Source organism: Pelobates fuscus, chromosome 2 (genome assembly GCF_036172605.1).
Source record: "Pelobates fuscus isolate aPelFus1 chromosome 2, aPelFus1.pri, whole genome shotgun sequence".
Classification (NCBI taxonomy): domain Eukaryota; kingdom Metazoa; phylum Chordata; class Amphibia; order Anura; family Pelobatidae; genus Pelobates; species Pelobates fuscus.
In genome coordinates this window covers 295,578,298-295,598,896 of record NC_086318.1, presented here as the reverse complement: position 1 = coordinate 295,598,896, position 20,599 = coordinate 295,578,298, and the positions used below count along the sequence as shown (strand labels likewise).

Here is a 20,599-nt window from a genome sequence, read left to right as displayed (position 1 = left end):
ATTGGGGGCAGTACTGAGCCAAGTCGGGGCCGATGGCGGAGAACACCCCGTGGCTTACATCAGTCGCAAACTTTTACCTCGGGAAGTAAGCTACGCCGCCATCGAGAAGGAATGCCTAGCTGTGGTGTGGGCCTTAAAGAAATTACAACCCTACTTGTATGGACAGGCTTTTTCTTTGCTCACGGATCACAACCCGTTGGTCTGGCTGAACCGGGTGGCTGGGGACAATGCCCGGCTGCTGCGCTGGAGTTTGGCGCTGCAGCCCTTTGACTTTAACATTCAATACCGCCCGGGTAAGCAAAATGGAAACGCCGACGGGTTGTCACGACAAACTGATCTGGAGAAATAATCCGTGAGCACCCCGGTCATCCCCAAGCCGATCCGTGTGGGATCAGACTGTGTATGCCGGCTTGTGGGCAAGGGGGAGCAGTGTAGCGGAACGCCGTAAGCCTGTCCTGCAAACTGCCTGTGTGACTATATTCATTATAATTTTACCTGTGTTGAATTGCTATTCATGTATGTAAAGTGTGAATTATATGTTATTCGGTAGTTTCCCTCCGTACTATATACTTATGGAAACTACCGAACGGAGGGACCACCCCGGAGAGAAGTGTGCCAACAATTAAGGTTCACATTCTCTCCAAAACCACAAGTTAACATTGTATCGGGGTGGCCGCCATTCGGCATGCGTACACGTGGCGGCGGCCATCTTACGCATGAAAATCTCAGCGGTGTTGTGTCGTCGAGTGTCTGGAACCCAAATCGGACACTCAGACAACCAAACACCGCTGAGACCTCCAGAGCTCCGTAACGACCGAACGGAGAGTCCTAACAAATCCCCATTCGGTAGTTACAAAGTACCGAATGAGGGAATCACTATCTGGGTGAATTAAAGTATGGATGGCTGTTAGAAATGTCTGTTTTATCTGCCGAACGGAGACCGACCGCAGGGCCCATTCACGTGGAACCCTTTTCGGATACCAACTCGTGTGCGGTCGGTCAAACTTCACCTTCTGGTAACTGCCGAACCACCGGTCCGATCTGGGTGAATTTTGGATATTATATTCACCCAGATCAGGGCTACCTAGCGGTACCCTAATATTGAGGATATGTGATGGTTTAGGGGTACATCCAAGTTTGGGGTAAAGTCCTGTACAAGTTAAGGGGATTATGACTCACACCGAGGGGAGGAGATGTGTGGGAGGTAACAAGCCCTGCATTGGTCACTGTCATAATTATTGTAGTTCCCTCCCTTGCATGGGAGCAGGCTTTATAAGAAACCCTGAAATAAACAATTGTCAGTTCTACTCCTGAAACTGTGTGTCGTCCAGTTATTGGGAGTGCTGTGGGGATATTTCTGTACCTTTTTACCTGCTGGAAACTCTGCTGTGGATTTACTAATGACTTGTTCCTGAGCCTTCCTTGGATCTAAAGTGGAGAATAGCTGCGAGAAATCAGCTCTCCGCTACACAAGTAACACCAATATAGTGTAGTATACTGAGCAGATTGAGAGAATATATAAAGATGCACACTCACAATATGTGGAGCCCACTGTTGGCTCCTAGTCATTTGCATGTGACGGAAGTATGCACACTCCTGAGTGTACACAGGCTTCTACTCTTGCACACCCAGGAGTGTGCATTGTCCCCCTTTTTCTGTTACATATTCTCACATCCTTAGCTGAATCGGAGGATATTTTCAAGGTGTTGCTTCCCTCCTCTATCACAATACCTATCAATGACCAGAATGGCTCTGACTCTGGTTTGGGTTTTTCAAGCTGCCTACCCAAGTATTTAACAAGTGCTAGAAAGTTTGCATCCTTTATTACCCATTAAAGGATTAATGCATTTTAAAAAATAACTTATGTAGGCTGGGATGGAAGTGACCTCGGAAACTTTGATCATTATGAGCATCCTCTAAGGCAAGGGTAGTCACTTACCTACCACCTACTTTTGTATCTCTGTTGATGGTAACATTTCCTTACTGCCCACAAGTGCCGCAGTTACTAATTTTATAGCACAAGTACGATTATTTAAACATATATATTTTATAGAAAGGTGTTTTTTTTTTTAAAACTAAATTTGTCTAATTTTTTTCTATCTTCTATTCTACTTTTTATGTGTGTCTGTGAGGTGCTGTGTGTGTGAAGGGTGTAATGTGTGTATGAGGGGTGCAGTGTGTGTGTGAACGGTGCTGTGTGCGTGTGTGTGTGAGGAGTGCTGTATGTGGGTGAGGGGTGCAGTGTGTGTGTGTGAAGGGTACAGTGTGTGTGTATAGGGTACAGTGTGTGTGTAAAGGGTACAGTGTGAGAGAGGTGTTGTGAGTGTGAGAAATGTGCTGTGTGTGTGTGAAAGGTTCTGTGTGTGTGTGAGGGTTTCTGTGTGTGAGGGTTGCTGTGCATGTGTGAGGGTTGCTGTGCATGTGTGAGGGTTGATGTGCATGTGTGAGGGTTGATGTGTATGTGTGAGTGGGGGCAGTGCATGTGTGACGGGGGCAGTGCGTGAGTGAGTGGAGCATTGCGTGCGTGAGTGGAGCAGTGCGTGAGTGAGTGGGGCAGTGAAAGTGTGAGGGGGAAATACATGGTAACGTGAGGCAATGCTCCAACCAGTCTGCAAGGGAGAAACACAGAGCCTTCCAGTCTATTCCCTCTCTCTGCTGGAACTAAGTGCCAGCTGGCCGGTGAGGGAGATCTTTGATCTCCTCACCAGCCTGAGAGGGCTTACAGCAAGGCTGGCTCTGCATGGGTCGGCTGGGAGATAAAATCAAGGCCATCGAGGCCCATTGGGCATGTTCTGGGCATTTTCTGCAGATCCGCCCACCTAAAATACCAAACCACCCACTAGAGTGCGGTAGGGACCAGATTGACTACGCCTGCTCTAGGGCATATCTTGGATTGCATAGCCAAAGTTCTAGTGTGGAATCAGTTAGAATTGGTACAAAAGAGGCTGGACCTTCCTTGGCACAACACTTAGGGTAGATTAGGGTAGACTAGCAACAAGGAAGTTGTTGTAAAGTCTGTCACTGTGCATAAAAATTAATGTACACTTAGCACCCATAGAATTAAATTTAAAAAAGGACAAAGAAAACAGGTGCTTCTACAGATTTCCTGCAGGAGCAAAATTTTACATCTCTCCCATCTTGCCTGGAGCTATTAAATGCAGTCCCCATACAATTATATTATTAATTATAAAATTAATTTATTGATACCTTCTCACTTTAGTTATTCTTTGTTATTATTAAGTTACATTCTCTAATAAATAAAGGTCTGATATTTAGGATTACTGTTATAAATAAAATGTGATAATGATTCTAATGTATTTTTTTTCTAGCATAAATTGGTTTATTTATTTATTAAAGGGACACTGTAGACACTATATCCATTTAATATCATAATATCACCTAGAGTCCTCTGGCACTATCCAGTTAATGTGAAACAATTTTCAAGCAGTTTAACACCTAATGAGGGTCCCTGTCCATCCACAGCATGGCCCCCACTAGAGGTTTGGCTAAGGCATAGATTAAACACTTCCTGCTAGCCATACAGATTCATAACTGCAATAGACAATGTCTAGGCTAAAGCTTCCACATTATCAAGCAGTAAAGAGGGAATGGTCTACTGGAGACTCTTGTTTAGTATTAAAACAATAAAAACAGTTTATCACTGAATGGATGATGGTGCCAGGGGACACTGTAGCCATGTCAACAGGATTAATCAGTTACAGTGCCTACAGTATCCCTTAAATTCAACCTTTTAAAATATATCAGAAGGCATACACAGTTATAGAATCCATTATATCCACTGTCTTACAGTCCTTCCAATTACGATAGAAAACTATATTAACATATAATAGTTGTGGCATTGTAATATAAATCTTTTATGCGGCACTGTCGGTGTGTCCCTCACTCAAAATACTAGATCTAGCTTATCTCAGGCTTTTAGAAACCTAAGCTCATTTGATCTGCATCACATCTCTTTCTCTTTTAAGTCTCTATTTTCTCCCATCTCAATTCTCTCCTGTCCCTTTCAAGCTACCTCATACTACAATTCTGCCCTCTATACTGCACTATGGCTGCACCAATCAAAGCTCACTCAAGGTATCAGCCACGCCTTCAACCCTGGCATAGAGTGCTTACCCGCTATCTCCAACAATGCTCTCATACTACTGAATGTTGCTGGAGAAAGTCTTGCACCACACCTTATGCCAAACTTACATTACAAGTTCATGTTACGTTCCTATACTTCTGCCCTCTCCCTTGCCAAGCAAGAATATGTTACCTCACTCATATCCACCTACTCTCATTATCCTGTATGCCTATTTTATACCTTTAACTCCCTTCTTCGCCCCACTGTGACCAAACCATTTACTAACCTCACAGCTAGTGATTTTGCATGTCACTTAACTGACAAATAACTCAAGTTAGGAATGCAGTCACCCCCTTTTACTCCTTCCTTCCAATAATTAGCCTCCATTCTGTACTGTATTCTACTTGTAACTCCTTTCCCCCTGTCTCTGAGGTAGATGTATCAAAACTTTGAATATCCTCTCACCCCACCACATGCCCTCTCGATCTCTTCGCCTCTCTCCTTCTCCAATCTATTTCCCTTAGATTGGTCCCATCCCTAATGCATATTTTCAACCTCTTTTTGTCTACTGGCATGTTCCCCTCTTGTTTCAAACACACAATTGTTAATTCATCCTAAAAAAAATCACCTCCTTCTAAATATTATCATATCACTGCTTCTTTTTACTTTAACTCAGTTTCTCAATACTCACTCTCTCTTTGACACTCTTCAATCTGGCTTCCTCTCCCTCCATTCTACTGAAACTGCCCTTACCAAAGTGACTTACAAGGCAATTACTGCTAAATCTAAACGTCATCATTCCCTTTAATCCATCTGCTGTCTTTGATACTGTCGACCACTCTCTTCTTCTAAAAACCCTCCACAACCTTGGACACTGACAATTTTTTTCCATGTTTTCATCCTATCTTTCTGAACACTCATTTAGTGTATTTTTCTCTCGGTCACCTGCTCCCCATTGCCTCTTTCAGTTGTTGTTCCCCAAGGCTCTATTCTTGGTCCTCTTTTATTCTCCATCTACAATGCCTCTCACAGTAAGCTTATTAACTCCTGGATTTCAGACGATACTTAGATTTACTTTTCATCCCCTGACCTCACACCTGCTCTCCTGGAGTGTGTCACATACTGCATTTCTTCCATCTCTAATGGATGTCTTCCTGTTTTCTAAAACATAGACTTTCTAATAATTAAGTACTCAGATCACAAGAGGGTAAGAGTCAAGCATATAAACATATTGCCACTTTCGAAAAGGCTATTTCAATTGAGTCCTTAGATACAAAATGCCTTTGACTTCACTTTCAGTTAACAAAAAAACAAAAACAAAGCTCAGCACTGAATAACAGTGACTCCATCCACTTAAAACTGAAAAGGGGACCTTAAAAAAAACAAAAACAAAACAAAAAAAAAACATTTAAAATTGATTTTAGAATTTACCATTTGGATTATTCCATTAACCCTGCCAGGAGCTACTCCCTCTAAAAAATATGGTTTACTCTCCACCAGTGCACTGCTCCACCCCTGAAGATTATAACTGATGACAGTTGCCCTTCAAGTCCAGATGGAATTTTGCATGTGCTAATCATTGCAGAGATTGCCCAGTAGAACTCTTCTCATAGGAAACCAAAAGACTAATGTTTTCATATGGAAGCTCTCACTTACAGTTGAAGTTCAAGTGACGTTAATCAGGAAGCCCTTCTGGCAGCCAGGTTGATTGCCAATGGGCATTCATATATTAATTAATAAATGTCAAGATTGCTCTCGAAATTGGCACTTTTATGAATTGGGACAAAAGAGCATGCACTCCTAAAGCACTTCAGCTTTACAGGTCTCGAGTGTCCCTTTAAGTATCAGGAATTGAGACAGAGTTTCTTATCATAAAAAGTGACAGCTTAGTGTACTACAGTACAAGGGGAAGATCATACTATAACCCTTGCAACATCAGAATACATATTGTGAATACCTTGCTTGTGTACATTGAGTGACATTGGAGAGTTTTAAAATTATTTTGGACTTTTTCTTGTTCCATAGTTATACTTTTGATAAGGGGGTCCCATTCTGGACAACAGTTATAATACCTAGATATACACTCAAAATGAAAACTAGAGTAATGGAGAAGTCGTTTCTATTATTAAAGCTTGAACCTTTAACATTGCATTAAGAAAAATGAAATATCACAAATGTGTAGTATTTAAGCTCGTGTTTGTTTGAAAATGCTTTGTTACCATGATGTATCTCCAAGATGCTACGCAGTCCCCAAATTTTTCTTTGTGGTGTCTTTATTACATTTGTAATCTTTGATCAATCAAATCAAATCAATCAATCATTGTCAATGTTGCATTTTGAAGAAAAAAACAATACCTTTCTTTTGTGGTGCAGCTGTTTTTTCAGGAAATTTAATGTCTTTTTCTAAAACAGTGAAAACAAAACAAATCTTGATATTTTGAACAATGTTACATGCTTTGCATATTTCTTGTGGTACAATTTAATGCAGCATAAGACTGATGTGAAAAGCATATTAAAATAGCATGTTTTTATTATGTGCCAACTAATCTAGACCACAGATGTCACAGCCCTTTCCGGATGTAATAATAGATCATCTGCAAAGCCTGTCATAAAGATGGATAATTAAAAAAATCCAAGGAACATTTGGCAAGTCTTGATGCAGTTGTTTTCTATTTATTTTTAAAATTCTATGAAAAGTACAAACTAAAGCATATACATGATTAGGATCCCAGTCATAGTGTGATGATGCCTCCATGCTAAATTATCACACAAACATTTGAATTCATAGAAAGTCACATCCAATTAGCATTCCAGTTTGTGACTGAAAGCTGTTTGGTGAGCGTAGGTGGGTTGGTAGAGCAGTTGGCATGAAACATCATTTTTGTTGCTTTAACTTTGTCTGTTATGGCACATATATGAATAAATAAAAAGTAAATGATGAGCATGAAAATATAAATAGAAATATCAGCTATTTAAAATGTAGCAATCATATTAAACCGTATTACATTTTACAGTAAGAGCTGGCCATATACACATGCAAAATAAATGAAGAAGGAAGAGGGTTTTTATTTATTTTATTTTTAAATGCATGCAGTAAAACGGCAGAAAACCTTGGTTTTACATCTGTGCTAAGTTCTGCAAGATATTGGCATGTCTAATTTTTTTGAAAAAAACTGCAAACACCAACAAAATGATGCTCTTTGCAACACTGTATCTTCTGGCAGATTGCATATTAAACATCCACCATGTACATCCATGTACAGATGGTACACTTGGAAATCTACATCGCTAGATCTGTCAAGTTTTGCTAGTTTTTTTAAACTGTGAGTCACTTTCGTAAATGTCATTGTGTTGGTTTTCTCGCACAATTGCACACAGTGTCTGATTTCCGACATGCATGTACATGTGTGTTTTCTATTATGTGTAATTTTTATTCCATATATATTTACGGTATTTAAAAAAGGAAACTATTATGTATTAGACATCTATACACCTCCTGCTCAAAGTTTGTGAAATCTAGAGAACTAATCAAGCTTAATTATTAGTACATGTTCAATTGAAACTACTGGAACGTGCAATGCTGAAGGTTTAACAATGTTAGTTTGATTATAAAATGCACTGTTATTAACTTGTTAGATATATTAATTATTTGTAGTACCTTTCTTTGGCTCAGGATGTTCTTTTTTTAGTTCCTTGACTGTTGAATCTGTGAAAGAGATAAATTGGTATACTATTTTGTTTCTACCATTTTAATAAAACTGTTGTGAATTACTTTACTCAGTCAGAAAATAGTTTTACATTAACATAATGGTAATTATTGTTAAGTGTAAAACCTAGATGCTCCTTGATTAACATAGTAAACATTGGGACCAATGCTTCCACAATCAACTTTTAGACTTTAGATCTTTTCAGAACTCCAGCATCAGAAAGCTTTTGTGAGTCTTGTTGATTTTGAGACAATGTCTGCACTAGGACATTGTGGACATTGTGCTAAAATGATCATCATGCATAATCGAGTCTGTTGGAAATGAATTAATGCTAAATCAGACCAATGGTGATTTGGAGATTTTCTGTAGATTTTCTGTAGGACATTCTAAAACTAGCTGGCTAATTTTCTTATTTGAAATTAGTTCCAGGCTATAACATTGAAAATGATTTATACTTTTTGTTAGCCTTTTTTCATTATATGCTCTTTTCACTTTTAAATTTATAGTAAAGATTAAGCACATTACATCACAATCCATTCCAGACAATGCAAAGCCAGGCCAAACAATATGGAAACATAGAAATATTGTTTCATTTTTCCTTGTCTCTGTATGCTTTTGCTATGCTGAGTAGAAATAACATATAAAGATGATTGACAGGGAGGTGGGTGATGAGAGGGAATATGTGAAGGGAGGCACCAGGTTGAAGGATAAAAATATACAGCATTTTACTTTATTTTGTACACTTACAAATATATGCAAGGAATGAACCCAATATTAAAAATTTGCAAAAGTGACAGCTAAATCACTTTGTCCCCCAAAAAATGTATTGCAACAAAAACAGAGAATATGAGTACATGCAAAAACGCAATTGCTTGCCCTTCATTTAGTCCATGCTCAGGTCTCAAAAATGTTTTGCTAACTTGCACCATTACATAGAGAACTTATACCATTTGCATATCATACTGGTTCCACCCATAAGGGCAGTCCATATTGAAATGCTTTGAATACCTTTAAGATTTGGGAAAAGGTGTCCTATGAAAAGTAAGCACTGATTTAGCGATTGTTTTCATAAATGAGAAACAAAAATCAGTCAACAAAGAAAATTTTAATTTAATCCCTTTTCACATGTTTTCATTTTATTATTCTTGTATTTGATATAAAATACTTAATATTTACCATATTAAATACTTACACTTACCATATTATACTTTAAAGGATTACTCCAGGTCTTTTGAGGGGGACCTTTACTATTTTTTGGGCATTATGGATAAGGTCCCCCCTGGATTAGCTCACTTTAAATCCAGCAAAGCTCCCAGTGCTAACTTCCAAACCCCTCGGATGTCACAGGGGCCTCAGGTGGCAAGGTGGATTATTTTGTCGATGAGAGGAAAGAGGTTTTCTTTTTAAATTGTGTGCAAGGGAGGGAGGTAAGTGGAGCAGGAAGGGAGGGGGATGCAATCTTCATGCTGCACACTGATAACAGAATTGACATTAGGTCGCCCGGAACAGAGTTCTGGGCTGCCAATGTCACATATGCTGTGGGTGGAGCTAGCTCCCAACACACAATTTAAAAAAAAACTAATTATGTGCTGTATCCAGCATTATTTAAGCAAGCAGACTTTTCTTCATGTAGAGCAAGTCCTGGCAGCTTATGTTCTCACTGATAGGTCTATTTTTTGGTCTCCAAGAGGGATGTTCTGTGTGGAATAAGAGCGATTGAATGGTATAGACATCACATCCCTTCCATACATTCAGAACTCTCACACCCTGCTTTTGTTAAATGCGGAGGGTTGCCTGGAGGAGGAAACATCTGTTATAGCATGCTGCTGGACACAACAGAGAGTGAGCAAACACAAGGGAGAGGTAAGATGGGGTGAAATAAAAGTTGGAGACAGAAAGGAGGACATACAGCAGGTGGAGGCAGGTCTCCTAAATTTTTAAACTAGCCACTGAACAGTTTGGGCAGATTGGGTTATTGCTGCCCAATCACTAGAAAAGGCCTCCTAATTGATTATAAAATAGGAAGGGGTGGACACAGGGCCGACCCAAGACATTGTGCTGCCTGGGTCCAAGGATGAAATGCTGCCTACTTCACCAAAACCAAACCACGCCCACATTCATTACCATAGGTCATTTTAAGTGCCCCTCTCTCCTTCCCCATTGTGCCCCGACTTACCTCCCTTAATGTAGTGTGGACTACGGTAGAGGGGCTTCTGCTTCCTGTCAGTCTGGGTTTCACTAAACACTTCCTGTCAGATCAGGTAGTTGACAATGATCCTCTACTGCAGCATGGTCCGCTTCGTGACAACTACATGAAGTGACCAACAGAAGGCTGAGCACTGTGCACTCTCCTGCCGCCGGTCACCTGGAGCCCGGATATTGTGTCCCATGGGCCGGTGCGCCCTAAGGCTGCCACCTGTGCTGTCTTGTGGTTGTGCCGGCCCTGACTGTCCCCAATAATACCACTGTTACCTAACGCTTGGGCATCTCTGGTGCCATCCTGGTGGGTACCAGCTGATGTCAGGTCTGGCTCAGAGAGTGGTTTTGGGGCAGTGCCTGTGCCCAAATTTCAGAAAATAATACATACACACATTAACATAAACTGCCTGATACATACATGTATGTGCAGTGCCCAATACATAAAACACACACTGTCTAATTCATACATACTGCCAAATACATAAACAAACACATTGGCTCATTCATGCACACACAAACTTTCTAATTCATACGTACGTACACACACACTCTCTACCTCAGACTTTTAATTGCTGTCTAATCACAGGCTTCTCAATTCATTTCATTGAAAAGTCTTTGCAAAGCAGGTACTCTGAGCAATTACTGCATCTTGAGTTTAGCATTGTAAGCTAAACAATCAGGAACTGAAATGTGTAAAGGGTTTAGAGTGTCCCTTTAATCTATTAGGTTACTTTCAAACTTGCATGACTGCACTGTGTTGAAGCTATAAAGCTGTTAAAAGTTACTGCTTTTTTTGTAATGAAGTAAAATACCTTTAATATTACTTTTTTAATTCATGTTCACTTAAATTTAAAAAAATGTACAGATATTTACCTTTCTCTGTCTCTTTTGGTTCTGCTTTGTGTTTCTTTTCTAGAATCTCTGGGATCTCTGAGAAGTTGATGTAAACAAAAACATTGTGAAAAAATGAAGAAAATAAAAAATCTTTAATTAAAAATTCAGATGTTGGTTAATAAATGTTAGACTTGTGCACATGAAAATATTGTATTTGGCCAAATCGATTCTACCTCCTAAACAATTAAGTTTGGGTGAACAACAATTCATCCATACAGCATTTTGGCTTAGACAATTTTCATCCATGCAAATGATTCGGTAAAATGATTTGGACAAACCAAAAGAGCACAAAAATGGCCCAATCAATCCACTGCAACATATACATATTATGTGTAGATATTGATATGTGCATTTTCCCTCCATTTGGTTCACAGATCAAGTGAGACGAAATAATAAAGGAAAGAAAATGAAGACTAGTAAAATTTATATTTTTATATAATGTTTTAGCATAGAACGTGAAGAGAATAAAGTTCCGAATGAAATTAAATATAAGTCTCCCTTTAAATGGCAGCCCTTTGTCCCTTTTATGTTTTAATGATATGTCTCTTTTGTATATTTCTAAACATGAGTTGTTTTTTTATTCCAAATTTTATATAAAGAAAGAAAAATACTTTAAAAACTTTATACATATATTTCAAGATCAAGCATGACTTATAGACATCATACCATCTCAGATATTACGATACACTGAACAAGAGAAGAATTACATTGTCAACATTGTAATCCACATTAACCACACTGGTATAACTTTACTTCTGGTCAAAGTAAGTATTTTCCAATTTTCAGTATAGGTATGTAATTTTGGTTACCTTTCTTAATTTTTGGTGCTTCTTTTTTATCTTTTTTCTTGTCTGTCTCTAGGGGTAACACCAAATGTATCAATTAATAAATTAACGTGCAAGACATACAGAAGTTAGCTTGCTTATCTTGTATCAATATGATAGTGGATTTTTAAAGATGCTTGTTAAGATACTTCAATAAATGTCATCCCTTGACACACTGTTATGCTTTCTATAATCAGAAGAGCAACATTATATACTTGCTATACAGTCAAATACTATAAAAATCTTAATGAGAAACTGTATAATTATATGTCTGAAGTGATTTGTCTATTTATTATAATATATTGGCATTCCCAAACCCCACCCTCCCTTATACTTTTTTTTTTTCAACCTAATTTCCAATTTATTGTTAGTCATGTTTTTGTTATAACAAAAAAAAATCTATTTAACCATTACATTATTATTGTAATATTTCAAAATTGTAATTTGTTAAAACATTTTTTAAAAGTTTAATAAAAGTGCAACATTATATAGATGAACAGATGTCTGTTAACATAATTATTAACAGCAGCATCACTAGAGGGGTGCAGTGGATGTGGACCGCATCAGGTAAGACCATCAAAGGAGGTAATACCCAGTGGGCTGCTTCTGTTTGGGGATATTATGTCTGGGGCTTCTCAACCGATCCCCTAGCATAGTGACTTCCTCTCACTCTGTGCCAACAATCATTTGCTCAATGCATGGGGTTACTGTGCCTCATATGTGCGTAAAACAATGCTTGTTATAGGCAGGGATGGCCGGGACATGGTTAGCACAGGTATGCTATAGAATGAAGGTTGTCATTATTTTGTCTGTGTATATTGGTGTGTGTGTGTCTGATTATATGTGTGTGTTATGTTTATATGTCAGCAAAAGTGGTTGTAGGACAGTGAAAGTGTTAATATTAGTGATAGAGTGTGTAAGTGATAATGTATGTGTGTGTTAAATGTGTATCGACCCCTTAAATAGATCCTTATATGATATATTTATAACATATTAATATAACTACAGATTGTAATAAATATCTGTTTTATTTAAAGTGATCCTGTCAGACATCCACTGTAACAAAGTATCCTCACTGATGTGTTCTGGTATTTGAGAAGGTCTATTGGGTGTGTGATACCACAAATGGTGACACCAACTAGAAACAAATGCTATCCGAGCGCCGGCCCTGCTGCATTCTATGACGAGCCGGTGGGAAGATCAAAAATCTCCCTCGCCGGCCTACATGCAGTATATTGCGGCCGCTAGTGGGGGGGGAGAGGGAGGAAGACAGGAGAGGAACCCGGAGCTCTAACTTACAGCTCCGCCGGGTCCCTCTCGCAAGATTCAGAGCGTGCCAAGGCAACGCTCAAGGCCTTGCGAGAGTGAACTTTAGCCCCACTAGCACCACCAGGGATGGCAGCAGCACGATCCCCCCTCCCAGGCTAAAGGTAAGAAGGCATATAATCACTCACAGCACCCTCACTCACACACACAAACACACACCTTGCACCCACCCCTGACACTCACAGCACCCTCACTCACACACACACTGAACCCCTGACACTCACACCATCCTCACTTGCACACACACACCCTGCACCCCTAACACTCACAGCACCCTCACACACACACACACACACTGCACCCCTGACACTCACAGCACCCTTACTCACACACATACACTGCACCCCTGACACGCACAGCACCCTTCCTCACACACACACACACTGCACCCCTGACACTCATAGGACCCTCACACACACACACACACTGCACCCTCACACACAGCTTCCTCACACGCACATAGCACCCTCACGCAAACACAGCACCCATCACTCACACACAGCACACATACACTACACCCCTCACACACACAGCACCCTCACACACACACACACTGCACCCCTTTTGCACACACACTACACCCCTTATACACACATACACACACACACTGCACAATACTCTTTCCTGGCATTTTTGTCTCCTGGTATCCCATCTACGGAGTCACCAGAGAAAAATTTCAAGCAAACACAGTGCAAGCATGTTATTAAATTTGCTTATGCTGCGCAGAACAAATACAGGATCTTTTTCTAGTGCTAGAGCTCTTCAGCGGAGCTCTCCGCATGGTCTGCCCTGGAAGAGCATTGAATCAACATGCTCACTTTGTGATGGGGCATGCTTGTCATTGGTGATGAAAAAACACCCCCTATCTGGCCCCACCCCCTTTTTAGCGGGCCAGTGTAATTAAAAAATGCCTGGGCCAAATTTTCTTCCCAGTCCGGCCCTGCCCAGCAGAACATTGCCAAAAGCATAACACTGCCTCTGCTGGTCTGCCTTCTTTCTATAGTACATCCAGCTGCCATTCCTTCACCAGAAGAACAACGTACAAGCACCTAGCCATCCACATGATCGCTCATCAGCTTTACATTTTTCTGCATATTGTTGCCACATTTTTTTATCGTTGATCAATATCAGAATGGTCGAAGTGTGCTTTGCATTGCTATTGGAAAATGCCCCAAGATGTTACATAATAGTTACGCCAAATATTTGGCCAACATAGACCTCAGAGAATTATTTTCAGATAATTCTATCACAATAACATAATTGTGACTCAATGAGGTTTTACGTTTGTTTACTATTTGTGCTTGAAAATGCCCATTGAACTGAAATCCTACAGCCTATATCATTCTTTGGAATCCCACTGTCTAAAATTACATCCTGAATAATCCTACATCCTATTATATTTTTGTCCATATTATGTTGCACCTGCTTGTTTTCACCAAACTACTACTTTCCTACTGTGCATGCATTTATTGTAGCTATATACAGAAGAATAAACATCCTTCTTTTAAATTAAGTTTGAAGGAAGGTCTAGATGTAACTTATTTTATTTAGTCAGAATAAAGGTCTAACTGCTATATTAATTATGTGTGATCATATAGTTCCTTGTGTTTTATTTAGAAAACAATTTGCAATATGATCATTGATAACCATCTCTTTGAACTCAAAATGGGAATCATGCTATTACAAATAAGCTTTGGCCGAAAGCAAAAATATTTTAACATTAGAGAGATGAAGCTGAAGCTGAAGCCAGTGAAATATATTTCACATACTTGGTGGTATTTTCTTTGCTGTTGGGAATTAAAAATGAACATGAATACTCTATGGTATAGAAATATAGAAGAAAAAATATATGTTTTTTTCATGAAGTCACATTTAAACTAAAAGTACAACAACATTGGTTATAATTGAGATTTTGGGTATTCAAATAGGAAATCTGGGAACTTAGGTGGGTCATTGACCTGACATTTTATTCTCTTTCTATAGTCATAAGGGCATAGCTAAGCTAAAAGAGAAGGATATTAGAATGGATTTAGAAATGATGAGGAAAAGAAAATGTGCAACAAATGGACAGAATTGTGCAGATAGAGTCGATGAATATAGAGTAATGCATTTAAAATCAGGTTGGTCTGGTATGCCTAGTGCAACACACAGGGATGAGGGAGTCTGACTTAAAATGAAGTGCTCAAAACTGGATATGGGCAGAGATTTCACCAAAAATCTGTCTGAAATATGAAGTATTGTGGTTAACACTGTAAGTCCAGTGTAATGGATCCAGGAGCTGGTTCACTTGAAAAGGGCTTTGTTAGAATTCAGGATAAAAACACAATATTTGTATCTTTAAATCTGTTAAAAACAGAGTGGGATTAGGTACATACCAAATACTATACTTTGTGCAAAAAAATATATATAAATTGGGATCACTTTCATGCATAGGGAATCAGTATAGGGAACTGTTTCCTATAATGTGATAAATTAGTATAACATTGATACGTAATAACACGAAAGTATATGGTGTATACGTCTTTAAATCTGTGGACACAGAGTGAGCAGAGTATATACCAGATAATATACTTTGTTATACAAAGGTATGTTTCTTATAGGGTGGAAATACAGTATACATGACTGTATTCCATAATATAGTAGAAAAAAATAAAAATCAGTAAAATCCAATGAAATCCAAATGAAGTTAAAAATAATTCAAAATTTATTAGAAAAAACGCCTATGTCGAGGCATTCAAAGTGAAAAAATATAAAAATATAAAACTGCATATAAACAAATAAATATAAGTCAGGGACGTTTTGCAAGATTATTACCAGCACATCTGTGTATGTTGTTCCGTTTTTGTTATAGGGACCGATCAGGATGGATATGGATAGTGTGTTACACTCCCTGCCGGCTATTCGTGAGGTTGGCGGGCGTCCCAGACCTCACTCTGGATGATGCACGCTGTTGGCCGGCGGGTCCCCAGATCTCGGAACACTCTTCGTTAGATGCAAAAACACTGCAGCTGGATCCTTAACCTGCGTCCGTACCCTGCTTACTTCTTTGTGGTCTGTAGTCTAACGCGTTTCGTGGGTGTCAGCTCCACTTCCTCAGAGACTACTATATTATGGAATACAGTCATTTATACTGTATTTCCACCCTATAAGAAACATACCTTTGTATAACAAAGTATATTATCTGGTATATACTCTGCTCACTCTGTGTCCACAGATTTAAAGACGTATACACCATATACTTTCGTGTTATTACGTATCAATGTTATACTAATTTATCACATTATAGGAAACAGTTCCCTAAACTGATTCCCTATGCATGAAAGTGATCCCAATTTATATATTTTTTTTTGCACAAAGTATAGTATTTGGTATGTACCTAATCCCACTCTGTTTTTAACAGATTTAAAGGTATACACACCATATATACAAATATTGTGTTTTTATCCTGAATTCTAACAAAGCCCTTTTCAAGTGAACCAGCTCCTGGATCCATTACACTGGACTTACAGTGTTAACCACAATACTTCATAGAGTAATGCATTGTTCGTGATGACCATTGGTGAATCTGAACACATGTAAGAAAATTAGCCCTGTTTTTGCTAGGAAAGTTAACGTTATTATTTAATAAAATCCATATACTGTATACAGTAAAACTATTTATAAAATGACATATTCATAATGATTATCCATTCTTAGCGTTCTGTTTTATCTTATGAGATATAGCCAGCTCTCTGGTGTTTTATAGGTGGTGTAGTAATGTTGTTAACATTGTTAGATTTTTATTTATACAAGAAAAAGAGAGCGCTAGTACTAAATGGTTAAATGGCTAGCGTAATAACCAAAAAATCTAAACAGTATATAAATAGATGCTGATACCAGAAATAGATAAGCTGCTAAAACAAAAGAAAATCCCAATTTCTAAAAAATGCATATATGAAATTTCAGCGCTTAATAGATAATCCCCCTATTTGTAAAGAGGGTCTTAAAATAAGAAACAGTGGAAAAAAATTGTATAACACTGTAAACCTTATATAAAACTAAAAATAAATAAGAATAAAGATAAATAAAATATAAAAAATAAAATAAAATAAAATTAAATTAAAATCCAACAAATAATAGTCCAGAGTCAAATGTGGAAAAAATGCCACTATCAGAAATCCAAAGTACGATAAAAAGGAAATGTAAATCCTGCACCAAAATCCTAATTTGTAGTGAAGAGTAGGGGTCCAGATATACGGAAATACCTTGGATAGAAGGGAAAACAGAAACGGTATATAGTGTAAAACCGTAACACAATTTATTTAGGTATAAAATCCCCCCCTACATAAATGCTCTTACACGAAAAAACGAGATACTCATCGTATAGCAGACTGCTTCCATGCCCAGTCGTTTGTTCAGATGAAGCTGTAATTCCTCCAAGAAGACAGGAACTGCCCGGTGCACTCGGGAAAAAAAGTCTTTGATGCTGGCAGGAAAACAGCGGACTTGCGGCAAATGCGGCTTGAGTTAGAAGCCGGTTAAGCAGGGAATGCTGCAGATGAAGTCTCAGTAGACACCTGATCAACGCGTTTCGCCCCTACTACGGGGGCTTTTTCAAGATAGGTGTCTCATGCCTGGCTTGGCAGTTATATACTTTTGCCGGGCAAAAATCGTTTAAAATCTTAAAGGTATAGCTACAAATAAATAAAAACTTTTTTTGACATAAACATTTCATATCAATTAAAAGGCTGTGACTTGAGATATACAAATAATTATACCAATAATTTAGATAGTGATGTCTAAGCATCTTAACACATGAAATCCAAAGTAAATCATAGCAACAATTGGAAAAATTACAAATATTGCATCTGTGTGTCGTTTTTCCAATGTGGCAACATCTTAGTAAATGTTCTGTATAATGGCAACTAATATATACTTCTTTTCCACTTGAAGAACCACAATTTGTTGATACTATTAAGTGGTGATAATTTGAATATTGTGCTCTAATTGCACCAACACCGTAAAGTGTCCTATCAGACATAAAACAGATGGAAAAAATATATAATAAAATACATACATAAAGTGGAATGAAATGAAAAGGAATAATTCTGAGCTTGGACCTAAGTAGTAGTAGATGGCAGTGACAGTTGTAATATATATTACAGTATCTATTAGGCCATATTTAAACCCCAACTGTAATAGGGGTATATCTCCTAAACCCTTTTGGGACCAAAATCATAAAAAACATTTTGAGTGTAATAAACCAATAACTATAGTATATTCATTAATTCCAGCTCCGCATTTAGGCCCCAGGGGACAAGGGTCTTCAAATTATAGATCCAGAACATTTCTCGATATGTTAACATTCTACTCAGTTCTCCTCCCCTCCATGGCACTTCTAGTTTTTCAATGCCGCAATATGATAGGAGTGTGGGATCACGATTATGATGTGTATTGAAGTGATTTGAAAGTGTGTGTTTATCAAATCCTTTAAGGAACCCCAATAGACCACAGAGCAACCAACATTTAGAATCACCAAGGGCAAACCAACTAACCCGAAACTGGCGTTCCCAGAATAGGTTCGATGTACTCAACCGAGAGGAAACTAACTATGAGGCTGAACCTAAGAATCAAATATATCCCAAAGATAATGAGGATTTTTTAGGACCAAGAGGGAAATAGCTCAGTCGGTACCGAATAGAGCCCCTACAATCAAATACCAAAAAAAGACCTCTGCTAGAGGATGCAGGGGGGGGGGGGGGGGGGGGGGGAGAGATACCGCAGGAGAAAAGAAAATGAGAAGGTAGACCTAATGGGAATTTTCAATCTATCTAATGTTAATTTGTCCAAACATCAAATTAAAGTTCTTAATAGAGGCTTAAAATATGCTCCCACTACCACATCAGATCCTTTTTCAGCATATCTAGATGTACAAAAATATATCAGGAAATGAACTCTAAAGAAATTTTTCTTAAACAATCCCATCCCGGCGATACAAAAACCGGAGAAAACTATCTTTCAACACACAGCCCTGAGAAATAAGTCTTCCTTTTGTCCAACCAATCAAATAAGTGGACCTATGACAGCTTTTAATCTGGCAGTAGCGGCAGATATAGATAAGCTACCCAAAAAAGTAGCCAAACACCAACATAATCTAAGTGTATGGGAAAACAAAGCACTTAAAGAGCTCAGTGCCAATAAAGACATCACTATAAAGCCAGCGGACAAGGGGGGGGAATCGTGGTCCTTAATACCGAGGATTACAACAGAGAATGTAAGAGAATTTTGGATGATTCCCTCACATATAAGCAGATAAGAGGAGACCCCACGCCTGACATCAAAAAACATTTGTTCAGTATATTGGAGAGAGGAAGCTATCTAAATATATTGGACAAAAAAGAACTAGAGTATGTTATGGTGGTTTACCCCAAAAAAACAGTATTTTACCAACTACCGAAAATCCATAAGAGTCTCGAAAAGCCCCCAGGGAGACCTATTATTTCTGGGATAGGGTCTTTAACATGTAACCTATCCCAGTATATAGATGTCATATTACAACCATTTGTTAAAAAGGCCAAATCATACCTAAAAGATAGTGGGGATCTGCTTATAAACATTGAAAGTCTGAAATGGGAGCAGAATTACATAATGGTTACATGCGACGTTACGTCACTGTATACTGTTATCAAACATGATCAGGGATTAAAAGCAGTGAGAAAAACTCTATATGAGGACCCCACCATGTTGGTGGAACAAGTAGAATTCTTGATAGAATGTATTGATTTCATACTTAACAATAATTTCTTTTGGCATGGCAACGATATCTATCTGCAGATCAATGGTACCGCTATGGGGACCAGGTTCGCCCCAAGCTATGCGAACATCTTCATGGCCTACTGGGAAAACCTGTTCATCTGGCAAGGACACCAGTGGGGGGCGAACCTGGTCTTCTATAGACGGTACATTGATGACTGGTTTTTTGTTTGGAGAGGGGGAGAAACAGAACTACTAGAGTTCCTAGCATATATCAACAGGAACGAATACAACTTATTCTTTACATACAAGTATAGTTCCAGTAGCATAGATTTCCTGGACTTGGTCCTATACACGGATCAACAAAGTACCCTCAAGTCCAAAACCTTTTTTAAGAGTGTAGACGTCAACAGTTACATTCTAACTTCTAGTTGCCACTATCCTACTTGGCTCTCAGGCGTCCCCTTTGGACAATTCTTAAGGGTCAAGAAAAATTGTTCTGACCCTGAAATATGTTACCAACAACTTCAAAAAGTGAAACACCAGTTCATAGAAAAAAGATATGACGAGAAAGCACTAGATACAGCTCTTGAAAAAGTGACAAATATAGAACGTGTAAACATCCTACACAAGAAGCAAAAAAGTGCAGAGTCAAATAAGAATACTGAAGATCTATGTCCTTTAGTGTTTAACTATAGTGCCCAAGCATATAAGATCAAAAATAGCATACAAAAACATTGGCACCTACTTCGCCAAGATGCAGCTTTGGCCACGCTTTTACCAGTTAAACCTAGAGTTATCTTTAGGGGGGCTCCTACGTTATGCAACAGATT

At 38.6% G+C, this 20,599-nt stretch overlaps 1 protein-coding gene across 1 annotated transcript in view; it reads right to left on the bottom strand.

Annotated features, from left to right (window-relative positions):
- Nucleotides 1–20,599, bottom strand: part of TRDN (triadin) — a 781,460-nt gene that overhangs the window by 91,590 nt on the left and 669,271 nt on the right. The window contains exons 62-66 of the mRNA XM_063441781.1: nucleotides 14,804–14,821; nucleotides 11,694–11,741; nucleotides 10,864–10,920; nucleotides 7,743–7,790; nucleotides 6,440–6,487 (exon numbers count right to left, since the gene is read on the bottom strand). Of these exons, the coding sequence (XP_063297851.1) occupies nucleotides 6,440–6,487; nucleotides 7,743–7,790; nucleotides 10,864–10,920; nucleotides 11,694–11,741; nucleotides 14,804–14,821 (219 nt within the window). The remainder of the gene's footprint in view (nucleotides 1–6,439; nucleotides 6,488–7,742; nucleotides 7,791–10,863; nucleotides 10,921–11,693; nucleotides 11,742–14,803; nucleotides 14,822–20,599) is intronic.